Genomic DNA, 16,238 nt, shown 5'->3' on the forward strand with positions numbered 1-16,238 from the left:
GCTGCTCAGGCTCCTTCTGTTAGCAATGTAGAGCCTCAGCCTTTAATGTCTGCAGCTTATTAGTTGCTGCTCAGGATCTTTGTTACCAATGGTGAGTCTCAACCTTCAGTGTCTGCTGCTTATTAGTTGCTGCTCAGGCTCCTTCTGTTACCAATGGAGAGCCTCAACCTTCAATGTCTACAGCATATTAGTCGCTGCTTATTCTCTTTCTGGTACCCACGGAGAGCCTCTAACTTCAATGTCTGCAGCTTATTAGTTGCTGCTCAGGCTCTTTCTGTTACCCACAGAGAGCCTCAGCCTTCAGTGTCTGCAGCTTATTAGTTGCTGCTCAGGCTCCTTCTGTTACCAATGGAGAGCCTCAACCTTCAATGTCTGCAGCTTATTAGTTGCTGCTCATGCTCTTTCTGTTACCCACGGAGAGCCTCAACCTTCAATGTCTGCAGCTTATTAGTTGCTGCTCAGGCTCTTTGTTACCAATGGTGAGCCTCAACCTTCAGTGTCTGCTGCTTATTAGTTGCTGCTCAGGCTCTTTGTTACCAATGGTGAGCCTCAACCTTCAGTGTCTGCTGCTTATTAGTTGCTGCTCATGCTCTTTCTGTTACCAATGAAGAGCCTTAACATTCAATGTATGCAGCTTATTCGTTGCTGCTCAGGCTCTTTGTTACCAATGGTGAGCCTCAACCTTCAATGTATGCAGCTTATTAGTTGCTGCTCAGGCTCTTTGTTACCAATGGTGAGCCTCAACCTTCAATGTCTGCAGCCTATTAGTTGCTGCTCAGGCTCTGTGTTACCAATGGTGAGCCTCAACCTTCAATGTCTGCAGCTTATTAGTTGCTGCTCAGGCTCTTTGTTACCAATGGTGAGCCTCAACCTTCAATGTCTGCAGCCTATTAGTTGCTGCTCAGGCTCTTTGTTACCAATGGTGAGCCTCAACCTTCAATGTCTGCAGCTTATTAGTTGCTGCTCAGACTCTTTCTGTTACTAATGGAGATCCTCAACCTTCAGTGTCTGCTGCTTATTAGTTGCTGCTCAGACTCTTTCTGTTACCAATGGAGATCCTCAACCTTCAGTGTCTGCTGCTTATTAGTTGCTGCTCAGGCTCCTTCTGTTACCAATGGAGATCCTCAACCTTCAATGTCTGCAGCTTATTAGTTGCTGCTCAGGCTCTTTGTTACCAATGGTGAGCATCAGCCTTCAATGTCTGCAGCTTATTAGTTGCTGCTCAGGCTCCTTCTGTTACCAATGGAGATCCTCAACCTTCAGTGTCTGCTGCTTATTAGTTGCTGCTCAGACTCTTTCTGTTACCAATGGAGAGCCTCAACCTTCAATGTCTGCAGCTTATTCGTTGCTGCTCAGGCTCTTTCTGTTACCAACAGAGAGCCTCAACCTTCAGTGTCTGCAGCTTATTAGTTGCTGCTCAGGTTATTTCTGTTACCAACGGAGAGCCTCAACCTTTTCAGCCTTCTCCAACGAGTAGCTTGTGAGCTAATGGGAGCTCTCCTTGACAACTATAAGTAGCTCTCCTGTATACAGCCCAGGATACTTAATTAGAAGCTTTTGCTTAGTTGAATTAATATATTCATACCAATATTGTAAAGTGTGTATTTAAGACGAAAACGAATGTATTTTTAGACCTCGTAAACTGATGTTTGAAGAAAAATGGTTGAATTTCCCAAATATATTTAAAAGCTATTTGAGTGTTAAATAATGTGCAATTGTTCATACTTATGACTACTATTATAATTACCTTGGTGCCACAGGTATGGCACTATGGCTGTTATTTGTTAACTGTGTGGACATTCCAAAGTGACCAAGCCTTTTTTACATTTCTGCTGGTATAACCCTGCCTGATGCACTGAGGTGCTCGCTGCTGGTAATTTGGTATAGAGTGACCACTAACGGAATCTTGTCTGTTGTGGTTACTAATACAACACTAATAATATTAGTAGCTCGGGATGAGTTTAATTGAACATAAGTAGCTCTTAGTATAGAAAAGGCTGGAGGCCGCTAGTTTAATTTCTACAGCTTATGATCCAACCGGACACCTGAACGTTGCACCTTCCCACCTCTAGATTTAAGGCCCCCAACGTTAGCCGAGTCTAGAGCTGTCCTAATGCTTCTTTGCCAGTTGTTCGTGCTGGAGTTCATGTTGTGGAGCGACTCTTCAATGTCTTTCAAAATAGTCCCTCTTCAGCTGTGTTGCGTTGTGCCTCGGACAGCGATCGTTCAGCTCCTCTAGCTCAGACCCTGAAAGAAATGGCTCTAGATTCTTTAAAACCCATATCCTTCATTACTACACATCATGTGATGCATGTGCTTGCTAACAGTGTCAGCATCCCATGGCACAAGTACTTTCCAAAGGTCAGACTCCCTTAGCTCCTTCAGAGGTTCCTATACACAAACTATAACATTCTGAACGCTGAACAGAGCCCTCAAGATGGACACAGAGTCTCCGGTCTTGATATGGAAGAGAAGACAGCCCTTCCTTCATCCTTGTAAAGAACAGTTTACAATTATCTACATCACTCGACGAGAAATAAGTGCTTGTGGAACGTGTAAAGAGAAACCTAGGAATAATGAAGCAGAGTGTCGTGTGGGGTCAAAGGAAAAGATTGCAAGTGACTGGCGTTGTTGGGTTATGTGGGTGGAAGCGGACAAATGCTAGAACTCATTCCCTTCAAGAGATTCCGGTGCAACTAAGCTTGTGCAAGGGAATCGGAAGTCAACGATTTTACTCCTGTTACATTGTCCCCATTCATCAGGATGGTTCAGACATATTCTATATAAGCAATTTCTAGTTTTGGAATCGTTGTATTTTGTTAGTATTTCAGAGTTTTGGATCTAGGATATGCTTGTTAGAAACCCGAAACACTACCATGAAGAGCATCCGAAGTGAAGTTTGGAAGAGGAACAGCATGACCATGGACCTATTATTTAACACATTGTCTCCAAGATTAGTCTCCACTGTCCTTTCTAATTAGGCAGCTTATCTTCCACTCCAAGGCTAAGATGATTGACTCATTTGTATTCTTGGCCCTCCTGAGGCATCAGTATGTAACAGACACTCATGAACTTCTCTGTAAAGGCTCCAGATCTCACCCATGTTCTCAGAGAATCATGTGATTTGACTGTCCCTAAAACCTACCATTCCATCCTCCAGAAAATGTCTTAGTTCTTTAAGGCTCACTCCTCCGTTTTTCGATTCAGGACTGGAAAAATATTCTGTTGGTTTTAAAGAGTCCCAGGGCCGAGGGTGCCCATGGGGAGTCAGTGATGGTCTGCCGCCCTACATAAGACAGAGACGGGTCTTGCGGGACCGATTCAACGAACTGTTGCTCAGACTTGTACAGACCACAAACCCTCTGCGTTTTTCCTGAATAAACTTGGTGATTGGACCCGGTCTGTCTTGTGCTATCTATAATTGGGACATGAATCTTGGATGTTTACCTTATTGTCATGTATGATGCTGTCCTAAAGAGAGAGCCGCGTCTCCCGCTCTGTCAATCCTTCAAGATTGTGGTCTTGTAGAGCCATCTTTGTTACCAAGACATTTTCAGCGTGTCCATTACTCCTGGATGGGGTTTAACTGAAATGCTCTTTCAAAAGCCTCTTTGTGTGCACCGTTTAATTCAACAAAGCTGGAGCTCTGTAACATTATTTCATATCACAGCCGATAAAACTGTATGACGGCTGCGATTTATTGTTAATAAATTAGCTGGAAAAATTAGAATCTAATATAGCTGCAGATTCTCCTTTAGCCTAATGACCACAGTTTTGGCTCATCAGTCTGTTTCCTTGGAGGATCTCTTTAAACCGTGGACTGTGCACCACAAAGCTAACAGTGGCCTTTAGTGTCTTAGATGCTGCTGACCCCTTAAAAGAAGAGCAGTGGAGAACGTAATTCCTTGTTTAAAGAGCTGCACAGATGACAGCTTGTCAAGCCAAGACTCATTTTGGATGTAGTTCATGGATATCCTTATGAAGGAACCTGGAGCACCTGGGGGTCGTAATAGATGAGCACACTGGAAGCGGGTTAAACAGAACTTTACCAGCAGAGCCCTCTCCAAACACTGCAAAAAGGACGATTCCAGGCTCGTTTTCAGTACATTGTTGCCAAAGTATAACCTACTCCTGCAAATGAGAAAGTACACCTAGCTTATTAGGAAAAACACATTTTCACCGTCAGAACTGTTAACTCCTTAGTATCTTATTCAGATGTAATGGAGAGAGATATGGTTGGTTACTGTTTCCAAACCCCAGGCCTGACGTTCACACAAAAGTCTAGACACGCCTATTGATGGCACTGAAATTACTAAAAGTCAAAAGACCTGCAAAGAACGAGGGCTTTCACACCAACAGAGGCAAAACCCTTTACAGCTTAGGCGTTTGGCTTCATCCTGAAAAGACACTACAAAGCGTGCAACACTAGCCTCTAGTTAATTTCTCAAACAGAAGTGGTAAAATTAACTAACGCACACCCTCAAAACCCCAGAAAGGTCACGATAGGGCATAGACGTCAAATTGGAATTAAGAGGGAGCCACAGCTTCCTCTGGCTTTTTGCACTCCAGAAGGAGCCCAGTTCATATCATTTTCAGAAACTACTGCTAAATGGGCGATACACGTTCCCCAATGCGGACTTCTTGGGCCCAGATGGAAGCCGGAGTGGGGTATTCCTCAAACAAGTTGAGGTCCTTCTCTGTGGAATGCTGGTACTTCTCCAGTATTAGGGGTGTCTTTCATAGATTCACATGCCTGAATCATTCCCCGTCGTCGGAGTAGGAGTCCCACGGTACATAAAAAAGCAGTAATATGCCATTTGTACATAGCAAATAACAGTTATACTAAACCAGGAAGTAAAGTAGCCCCAGCTACCAAGGAAAAAACTTCCACATTAGTGACTATCTAAGTCATTATGTTAGACCAAACTGCAGCCAATCAGGCCACAGCTCCCACCAGAATACTCTCCCCAGAGACCCAGGCTGTCAGATTTTTTACCGCACGTCGTGTGATAGGGAGTCTCTCTGAGCTCTGCTCAGTTTTTTCTCTATTTTTGAAAGTTCTCACTTTCAAACATGTCTAAATCAAAGTCTTATTCAGGGCCTGTGAATCCTGTGGCAAGGCACGGCTGTTCAAAGAGGATCCGCATACTCTATGCATCTATTGCTTGTATCCTGATCATCAAGCAAAGGAGTGCAAGATTTGTCGCACTTTTCCTGCTAAAACCCTCAGGGACAGAGAGGGTCGCCTACTGCTGTGGATACAGAGGATTAAGGACAAGGATTTGCCACTCTCTGAGGTAGGAAGTTTGGCCTCAGTGTCTTCTATGGGCTCTAGGAAAAGGATGGCTGAGGGTAAGGTGACTACTCCTAAGGCGAAGGTGGCGAGGCAGGCCCAGCTCTCTCAGGACGCTGATGAGCCTTCTACCTCAAAACTGAAGAAATCCTCTGAAAAATCTGTGAGGCCACCAGAAACTAAACAGACTGCGTCTTTAATGTCACCTCAGAGGCCCATAACCAAGGCAGCAACTTCTCTGCCGGTTTCCTGCCAAACAGCCACTGCAGTAACTTCTACCATGACTTTTTCCTCACCAAAACCCTCTTTGGTGATGTCCTCAGCGTCCTCTCCTACCTTTGTTCATGTACAGGTACGTCCCATCTCGTCGCCGAAGAAAATTTCACCCCCCGTCGACGAGCCCCCGTCGACGAAGCACAGATCAGCGTCGACAAACAGCTTGCCGTCGACGACAGCCTTACCGTCGACGAAGAAGACCGTACCGTCGATGACGACGCCGTCGACTAAGCAGCCGTCGACGATCCCATCGACGACGAGGAAGACCCCGTCGACGCGGAAGACCTCGTCGACGAAGTCGTCGTCGACGGTCTCGTCGACGAAGAAGATAGTTCCGCCGACGACCTCGTCGACGGCCCCGTCGACGAAGAAAATGGTCCCGTCGAAGACTTCGTCGTCGACGACAAAATCCGCATCGATGAACTCTAACCAGCCGCAGTCGTCAACGGAGCAATCGTCGTCGAAGAGTGCATCGTGCACAGCCAAGTCTAAGCCACAAGACTTGCCAGTGCCTCAAAAAACTCCAATAACACCAAAGCTGTCATCCTGCACAGACATCCAAGTCTGGTCAGCAAGAAGCGATGTGATATCGCTGCCATCTCCAGCCACCACTGCGGCGCTATTACAAAAGCACCCATCTCAGTCTGCATCTATGTCGCCACTGACGCTGCCAGACAGGCTCTTGGATTCTGAGGTAGAGGACTCTGGTGATGAATTATTTCAAGCAGCCAAGAGTCCATCTGACTTGCTTATTCTGGTGAAAGATCAGGAAGAAGAAGAGCAAGTGACGCAACCGCCCAGGTTGGATACTACACCAACACCAGGAATGCATATGCCTATGGAACTGTTCCACAATTTACAGTACATGTTGAGCGATTACTATCGCCGTTTTCCGCCTTCAGAGTCTGGCGAATCTCAAATCTCGTCCCCACAGCCTCAAGTGACCCTGAATTCAATGCCTACTAGGCCAGAAGAAACGGGGCATAACCCCTCCATACCGGTGCCTTATAACCAAACGGAGGATGAGAACTCTGAGGAGGAGGCTCAGGAAGAAGGTGAATTAGATAAATCGGATTCGTCGGAGTATGAGGATTATCAGGCTGACACACCGTCTCCGGATGAACAACCAAAGGCTGAGTCACCACCGGTGGATATTGCGAATTTCCATAGGATTATGGACAATGCAACCAAGAGATTTCTCATTACCATGGAGACTAAACAGGATGAATGTTTCCTATACGACTTTAAGAGTTTGTCTCAGAGGCAAAGCTGGTCTATTCCTATTATAGACTTTATTTGGAAAGAAGGTCTCAAGATTATGGCCACGCCGAATTCTTTACCTGCGGTTTTACCACGAGTGGATAAGAAATACAGAGCACCAGCATCTTCACCTGCTTGCCTGATTGGCCAGGCCAAGACGGAGTCAGTCATTTCACAAGCAGCTCAAAAGAGAGCAAAGAACCCGTCGTCTTAAATCTCCACTCCAACGGACAGAGACGTGAGACGACTCGATACCATTGGGAAAAAGGTATCAACGATTGCAGCGACCACAGTTAGGGTTGCTAATTCTATGGCAATTCTAGGCAGGTATGATAGGCAAATGTGGTCAGACATATCGCCTTACATTAAAAAATGCCTGAACTGGACCGGACCGAAGCCATGAAAATCCTGCAGGAAGGGGAATGTGCTTCGTCGGAGATCATTGATGCTGCAGTAGATGTAGCAGCTACAGGATTCAGACAGTTGGCAGGAGCCGCTGTCCTTAGAAGAGAGGGATGGTTGAAATCTACGTCCTTTAGGCAGGAGGTGCAAGCCAAGGTGTTAAACATGGCTTATGATGGCGAGTACCTATTCGGCTCGCATGTGGATGAGGCTTTACAGGCCATCAAAAAGGATACAGAGACTGCACGATCGTTGGGTACTTTGCAGTATCGGAAATCTTCCTTTCGTGGTGCCAGAGGAAGAGGAACCTTCACAGATAGAGGAGGATATTACCAACAGCGTTCCTATACGAACACCCAAAATACCCAGAGGTACCAGCCATATAAACAACAACCTTATGGCCAGAGAAGAAATAATTATTCACAGCCCCGAGGGAAAACAACATATCGGGGTAGAGACAACACCAGCAAAAAGTGAGAATCACTTCCTGCCGCCACTTTGTCCCAGCCAGAAAAAAATTGGAGGAAGAATATCCCTACATTACTCAAAATGGTCAAATATTACCACAGACAAATGGGTGCTGGATGTGGTTTCCAAGGGCCACATATTAGAATTTGTAAAAACCCCTCCAAATTCACCCCCAAAAGGGCCGCCCCCAGCTCATCTCAAGGAGCTATTCATCCAAATCAATACAATGATTCGGAAGGGGGCAATCGAGAGAGTACCTCAACATCAGAGAGGAAAAGGCTTTTACTCTCGTTTTTTCTTGATACGCAAAAAATCAGGGGAATGGCGCCCAATCCTCGATTTGCGGGCCCTCAACAAATACATCAAAAAATTAACGTTCAGAATGTTAACCCTCCAAGAGATCCTCCAGTTCTTGGCAGAAGGAGACCACTTGGCAACACTCGACCTTCAGGATGCTTACTTCCATGTACCCATTTTCCCCAGACACAGGAAGTTCCTGAGGTTCAGAATGGCTGGCAGGGATTTCCAATTCAAGGTGCTTCCCTTTGGACTACGTTCAGCCCCGAGGGTGTTCACAAAGATGTTGGCACCTGTAGCGGCCCACTTGCGATTACAGGGTATTCAGATATACCCGTATCTGGACGATTGCCTTATCAAGGCCAATTCCTACACCACAACAAGCAGACATGTCCAGAAATGCCTTTGCCTGCTTCAAAGCCTGGGTTTCTCAGTGAACTTCGAGAAATCAGATCTGATACCATCACAAGGGAAGTCTTTCCTAGGAGCAACACTGGACTCCAGGCTCGCTCAGGTCTTCATTTCAAGCGAAAGACAGGAGAAGATCCAAAAAATGGCGACTACACTCCTCAGAAAAGAGTGCGTTTCTGTTCGGAAATTCAAATCTTTCCTAGGGATGATCTCATCGTGCATTCCTCTCACTCCAAACTGTCGTCTGAGGATGAGACCATTACAAGAGGAACTCAGTCACCAATGGGTGCAGGTATCAGGTTCCTTCGAGGATATCATCACCTTAATACCTCAAATGAAGAATACAGTCCTGTGGTGGAGTCAGACACACAACCTGCAAGTGGGTTGTTCTTTCCTCGCAGAATTCCCCAGATTCATAGTAACCACAGATGCCTCGCTAGAAGGTTCGGGCGCGCACCTTCAAGGGATGAAGAAAGAAATTGCACATCAATCTATTGGAATTAAGGGCCATTTTCCTCGCCATGAAATCTTTTCAGGCGATTCTGGAAGGCTCGACAGTGTTAATTCGAACAGACAACACAACGAGCATGCATTACCTGAACAAGCAGGGGGGCACAAGATCAGCCCGGTTGTCCCAGCAGGCTCAAGAGATCTGGACTTGGGCTCTGGCTCACGACATCAACTTGTCAGCGGTGCATGTTCCAGGAGTAGTCAATGTGCTGGCAGACTCATTGAGCAGATCCAAGAGCAGCACTCACGAGTGGGAACTGCATCAGCCAGCGCTGGATCGGATCTTCCAAGATGGGGTCACCCCGATCTGGACCTTTTCGCAACGTATCAGAACAAAAAATGTACACACTTTGCGAGCTGGATTCCCCACACAGAATCTTGCGGGGATGCGCTGTCAATGAATTGGGAGCGGATATTTGCCTACGCTTTCCCGCCAATTCCTTTAATTCCCAAGGTCATCAAGAAAATGAGGAGACAGCCGTGTCAATTTATTCTGATTGCTCCACGGTGGCCACGACAGTATTGGTTCACACAGCTTCTTCTTCTATCAGAACGCGAACCAGTCCAACTGCCTCAAATTCCGAATCTTCTGACAATTCAAGAAGGCAGGGTGTATCATCCAGATCCTCATTCTCTGAAATTATCGGCTTAGCTCCTCAACACCATGAGTTTGCACACTTGAACATTCCGCATGACTGTCAAGAAGTCCTAGCCAATGCTAGAGCACCTTCAACAAACAAAACTTATAAGCTTAAATGGAAGCGCTTTTGTGTTTGGTGCCAAACTATGAATTTACATCCCATGAATGCGGAACCGGAAAAGATCTTACCCTTCTTTCTACAGTTGGCTAAATCAGGTTTGGCTCACTCAACACTTAAAGTGTTTTTAGCGGCCATATCCCGATACCGTCAGGATGGTACGAATTCTCTATATTCTTCAAGAATAATCCAACAATTCTTTAAAGGTTTATTTCGTATGTTTCCTCCAATACGTCGGCCACCCCCATCCTGGCACTTGAATATAGTACTAGCTCAGCTCATGCGCCATCCCTTTGAGCCAATCCATAAAGTTGATCTCAAGTTTATCACTTGGAAGGTTGCATTACTACTGGCATTAACATCAGCCAGAAGGGTGAGTGACATGCAGGCGTTCACGTCTAAGCCGCCTTTCTTGCAATTCACAAACGACTCTGTGATACTACGCACCAACCCGAAGTACATGCCCAAGGTGCCATCGGATTTTCATTTAAATGAGCCAGTGATACTTAAGACATTCTTTCCCAATCCGCAGTCCCCAGCTGAGCGGACTTTACACACATTAGACATTAAGAGATGCCTAAAGTTTTTTTTTTTGTTTTGTTTTTTTTAAACCTTTATTGTCCAAAGCAAAGAGTAACATGCGCAGGCCCACAACCACTAGGGCCGGCCGCAAAAACAGCCAACATACATTGGAGAAACACACATCGAACATACAATCAGGAATTACGATATAGACCACACGTGGCTGTGGGAGTTGCGAAGCAGAGGATATGAGGTTTTCGTTTTTTCAACTAAGAGAGAAGGGTAATGGCTGCATCAAAAATGGTGTCACACCGTACAGGAGAAATACAAAAAAGACGGGGGGGGGACGCACCCTGGTACAGCCAGAAGCAGGTGGTGACACCGGTAACAAATAAGTCCAACCAGCCGCTGAGGCAGAACAGGGCAAAAAACAATGCAACAGAATGCGATATAGCTGAGTTTCGTCCCAGAAAACCCCACCCCCCAAAGACCGAAAGTCAGAGTCACGTTCAGACACCAACGAGAGGAAGGAGTGTAACAAAGATAGACAGCCAACCGTACTACAGAAGACCCTCCCGAAGACGGAAAAGAGCGAAAGGGACCATAGAACAAAACAAACTAACATAACAAACCCCCCCCACACCCGCCACCCTGCACCCCTGTAATGGCTATGGCCTAACCCACTAACAGCGTGCCTGTCGCCCCGGAACTGCCCCACAGAAGGGAAAAAGAGAAAATGGAGGAGGAGAGGGAGACAAACACACTCCCGGACTTCCGCTACCCCCCGCCCGCAGCGACCTCCCCAAGGCGTGTACGCCATCCATAAAAGCAAATATCCAGCAGTAACATGGGGAGGACAACCACTAAAAGAAAACCCCCCCCACCCCGGCACCCGGCGAAGTACTTGGCACCATCCCGGCAGACAAATTAGCCAAGCAATCCCAAAAAGCAAAAATCAACCCTGAAAGGTCCGGTGTCCCTCTGAAACACATATCGCCAAAGTCACAACAGTCACAATCCGAAGGAGCGTCTCAGGTAGTCCAAACAGTGGTGAGGATCGAGCAACGCTTACAAGAAAAATTTCAGCCCTGTCCAGTGCGAATCCGCCGAGTCACACACGCCAACCAGGCCACAGCCATCCGGAGTCGGTAGAAGCATCCACGACAGTCCGAGTCACAAAAGATGGAAGAAAGATCGAGCACAAAATGGCGGCATCTGCATTTCAGACAGGGAAAGACAAAGAAGAAAGGCAGTCCCTTCAAACGAAAACCTGAGACATGATGCAGGCGTGCAGAACTTCCAGCGACGATACTCCACCGAACAGGAGACTCAAAGGGAAGGCCAGTCAAGGTTACTGGCGAAGTATAAACGGGGCCAAAATCTTCCAAGTGGGCAAAGTCAGGCTGCCGCTCGGGAGCCTCAAAATGGTGGGCCAAATCGCTGAACGGGACGAAAGCATACTGTTCAGACAGAGCGGCATCCTCGGCCGGACGCAAGCAGATATTGTCCAAATTTGCGACCAGATTGACATACGTGACGGTGAGGTGGGAGCGGAGCGCCCCGATGGCCGCCATTACGGATCCCATCGAGAGTGCGCCATCTGTCCCCTCCATCCCGGGCCTCGGAAGACGGAGGACGCGAGCCCCGGACTGCGCCGCTAGGCTCTAGGCACACACACAGTCGATGACAACAACAGGAGCGCTCCAAGCTGGCAGGCTCAACACCGCCGCGGGAGCAGCCCTTCAGCCCCGCATCCCGCAACAGGGTTCCGGGCACGCAACCCCCGGCAGCGGCTTAGGAAGAATAGCGTTCGTCACGATGCCACATCGTCGGCACCCTCCAGAAACTGGAGCACAAAGCAGAGATGCAAAAATTGGTCCGAGCCCGGAAGACCGGTCGAGGTCTTGGTCCCGCAGCCGATGTTGATAATCCCAACCCGGGTGGGCTAGGAATCGAGGACCCGGCGGCAGCCCTGGAGCAGGCCGAGAAGGAGACACGACATAACTCCGTCACCGAGTGAGGTAGGAAGTCTGGGATGGCACCAGCGGCATCAGGCAACCTTCATACACACAGGTATCGGGCATGGGTAGAGGATATTCGACAGGATATACGAGCCGCCGGCGGAGGTCGACGGAGCCGGGAGCTTATGTGGCCATCTTGGTTCGCGGCGTAGCTCCTCCCCGATGCCTTAAGTTTTATCTTTCAAGGACAGCTGCCATCAGAAAGACGGATCAGCTATTTGTAGCGCATGGCAGACCGAGACAAGGCTGTGCAGTGACAAAACAGACTATCGCCAGGTGGGTCTCATCCACGATAGGGCTCTGCCATCAGCAAGCAGGTAAACCCTTACAGACCTGACCTAGAGCACATTCTACGAGAGCAGTCTCCTCTTCGACTGCTTTGTTTGCTGGAGTGCCTCTCCTACAGATTTGCAGAGCTGCAACCTGGTCCAGCAGGCACACATTCACGAGGCATTACTGTCTGGATTCTTCAAGTGATACCGATGCCTCGGTGGGGAGAGCAGTCCTGCGCAATCTTTTTCAATAAGGTGAGCCTCTGATGATCTCTCCCACCTCCTATTGCTCTTTTGTCGCTTTCATATGTTATTGCATTACTTTATTTTCATGCATGAAAACTGTTCCTTGGCATCTAAGAGCGACATATGGTATTACTGCTAACTACTCGGATTCAGGCATGTGAATCTATGAAAGACACCCCTAATACTGGAGAAGAACAATAGTTACTTACCTGTAATCTGTGGTTCTCCAGTATTGGTGTCTTTCATAGATTCACATGCACCCACCCACCTCCCCTCAGAGTCTCACCCAGGTTGTTCAGATATATCTATATACACTTGGTACACTCCGGTGCTACAAAAATCTGGCAGCCTGGGTCTCTGGGGAGAGTATTCTGGTGGGAGCTGTGGCCTGATTGGCTGCAGTTTGGTCTAACATAATGACTTAGATAGTCACTAATGTGGAAGTTTTTCCTTGGTAGCTGGGGCTACTTTACTTCCTGGTTTAGTATAACTGTTATTTGCTATGTACAAATGGCATATTACTGCTTTTTTATGTACCGTGGGACTCCTACTCCGACGACGGGGAATGATTCAGGCATGTGAATCTATGAAAGACACCAATACTGGAGAACCACAGATTACAGGTAAGTAACTATTGTTCTTATTTACTATGTTTCCTTCACTTTTGGATGTGTATTTAGTTTGTAATTCATTTTCCATTTATAGAGCTAATACATGTGGATAAGGGTAAGCGGAGGAAGCTACAATAACTAACCAATTCTTAACCAATCGGTAACTCTAAATGAGTGTTTCAACAGCCCTTTTGGAGTTCCCAGAATGAGTGGGGAATAAGGGTTATAGTAATTTCTGTGTGTGAATTTTTTTTTTTAATGTAGACAAAATGTACTTTCCTTGATAGACGGTGATTGGTTGGAGAAACAAAGATGTAGTTCTGTAACATGATTTTAATATCACAGCTGATAAGAAAGTATTACTTTTGCAATGTAATATTTTATTTTGTTGCAAAAAATGAGAACCGAAAATAGTGACTAAAGCTCATTTAGGCTAATGACCATTGTCTTGGTTTATACGTCTATCGCCCGTCTTAAAGATTGTGTAATACTCCAGAGGGTCAGTCATGAGTGAGAGTCATTATATTACATTGCCTATTTTTACAGCTCTTATAACTATTGGTTAAATGCCTCCAGTGTAGCGTGGCATCTCCACCTATAGAATGACCATGGTGTTCTTTTCCACAGGCAACGACTTGTCCATTGAACATCAAGGTGGACGAGGCTCAACGCTGTGAGATGAACCGGCGATACCAGGACATGATGTGCCGCCTTAAGAAGTATGGCTATGACCCACGAGTGCACCCCCTCTTCTCAGAGTATCTGGTTAATACGTATGGCATCATGAAAGACCGGCCCCTGCCAGGCAGTGGAGAGCTGGCTTCCTTCAGTGACCCGGAGGTACTGCGCAAGATGGCAGCCGAGGCCATGCCCGCAGATGTGCTGAAGGATGTGCATCTTCTACTCAACTGCTTAGTACAGCTGGCAAAGGAAGACGGGAAACCCCTCTTCATCTGGTAGAACAAGAGAGAGAAAGAAACTCTTGACTGGTAAAACATTTCCAGACCCATGAATCCCCCCATTAAAGTTCATTCCAGAAAACCATCACTACTGATCAAATCTGGTCCTGCCTGTGGCAACCAGATAGAAAATCATTAAAATACCTGAAAACACAACTGGTGTGTGTCTATGTCAGTGAGGGCCTTCACTTCAGCAGGGGTCTGAAGAAAGATCACGAGGTCATGCATAAATCTCGCCTGGATGGATCACTGGAACAGTGTGCAGGGGACCAGGAAGGGATGTGCCAGAGACGGAAAGAGAACAGGTAAGGGTTTAAGGCAGAGCCATGACTACAGGGCACAGCGGTCATTGGTTACAATATGGCAATGTGAGAAAAAGGTTAATAAAAACAGGTAAGGACAATTGACCGGTGTAAGACCTAAATGCATGACTGGTAGGATAGCTGGGGAAAGTGCAAATGATAAGGGGCATTAATTAGAAATCTGATTGATCCAGGCAGCAGATTAATAAGTCATTTAATATAATTAGTTATAAAAATTAATGAAAGCGATTAAGTCATTCTCCGAAAATGTGAATTGCCTGCAATTCTTAGGGAAAAAACTATTTTTGGACTGGTATTCAGTGTCAATTATATGCAAATCATTAAACATTACAGGGTATATGAAATAAAAAATCCCTCCGGGGTAATGTCCGAATCTTAGTTTTCCAAATTTGAACTATCAGTTGGAGAGTAGAATTCCCATTGGCAGCAGCACTCTATGTCCTTACCAAGACCTCTGAGATCCCCATTATAGTAGAACTCTACTGCCTACAAGACTCTCAGATTTTAGAGGGGTTCTTGGACTTTGTGTTGAGAGACCACAGCCAGCGACTACGGTTAATGCAAAATACACTCAACCCCCTTTAATGCCAAGGCCTTTTTGCTTGCTTGCTTGCTCTGAAGGTTGCGCTTTCTTAGGGATCACATCATGTGAATCTACCTATCTACCTTTAGGTCTTTTGTACAGAGGACGCTCTATACATATTTATAGTGCTCTGAAGAGGTTTACAGATCTTTCACAGGAGAGGCCCACACAACAGCAATTTATATCTCCTAGAAACTGGACATATCTGCAAAGGCAGTGAAACAGCTCTGTGGCTGTTTGTGACCGGATCCTATCTTCACTTGTTCTTGTTACTGGTTACAAACACCAAATGGCAAGTGGGAGAATATCCCTTTCAAGCCTATATGAACTGGTATTCGGTGCTATACGTTTACCACAGTATTTAAACTCATATTCTGCTTAACAGGTAAAACATGCTGAAAATATTTATTTATTGGTTTATATAGCGCTTGAATCCACTCCAGCAGGAGTATCTCTGCGCTTTTTTAGAACCGGTAGGTTAATGGGCATGGTATGAAGCTGACGTTTAGATTTCATTTTTAAACAAGATGGTTTTTAAAGATTTCCGGAATATAAGATGTTCTTTACATCGTCTTAAATACAAAGGGAGTTTATTCCACAACTTGGGACCCATGATGGACAGAGCTCTATCTCCGTGTCTGGCTTTTTTAACTCGAGGAACCACGAGGAGGAGATCATTACTTGATCTAAGGGATCGTGCTGGAACGTAAGGGACAAATTTCCGCTCAAGATAAATCGGCTCCTGTCCATTCAAGCACTTATGGATCAAGCAGCATATTTTGAATTTGGCTCTTTGTCGAACTGGGAGCCAATGAAGTTGTTCGAGGAGGGGCTTAGAGGCAGTTCTCGAGGGGGCATTCAGAACAAGGCGGGCTGCTGTGTTCTGAATGACTTGTAACTTAGCCAACACTCCTTCGTTTGCAGAGAGCAACAAGCCATTGCAGTAATCGATCCGACTAAGGATCAGTGCCTGAACTAATGTTTTCCTAACAGAGTCGGGTAGAAGTGGGAAGACTTTGCGGAGCA

The 16,238-nt window shown here is 46.3% G+C and overlaps 1 protein-coding gene across 1 annotated transcript in view; it reads left to right on the forward strand.

Moving 5' to 3' along the window:
- LOC144828325 (speriolin-like protein) overlaps window positions 1-14,501 on the forward strand; it is a 68,877-nt gene extending 54,376 nt beyond the window's left edge. Inside the window, exon 4 of the mRNA XM_078686434.1 lies at window positions 13,975-14,501. Coding sequence (XP_078542560.1) covers window positions 13,975-14,307 — 333 coding nt within the window. The 3' untranslated portion in view covers window positions 14,308-14,501. The remainder of the gene's footprint in view (window positions 1-13,974) is intronic.
- Window positions 14,502-16,238: the final 1,737 nt, after the last annotated feature.

Source organism: Lissotriton helveticus, chromosome 4_1, assembly GCF_964261635.1.
Source record: "Lissotriton helveticus chromosome 4_1, aLisHel1.1, whole genome shotgun sequence".
Classification (NCBI taxonomy): Eukaryota; Metazoa; Chordata; class Amphibia; order Caudata; family Salamandridae; genus Lissotriton; species Lissotriton helveticus.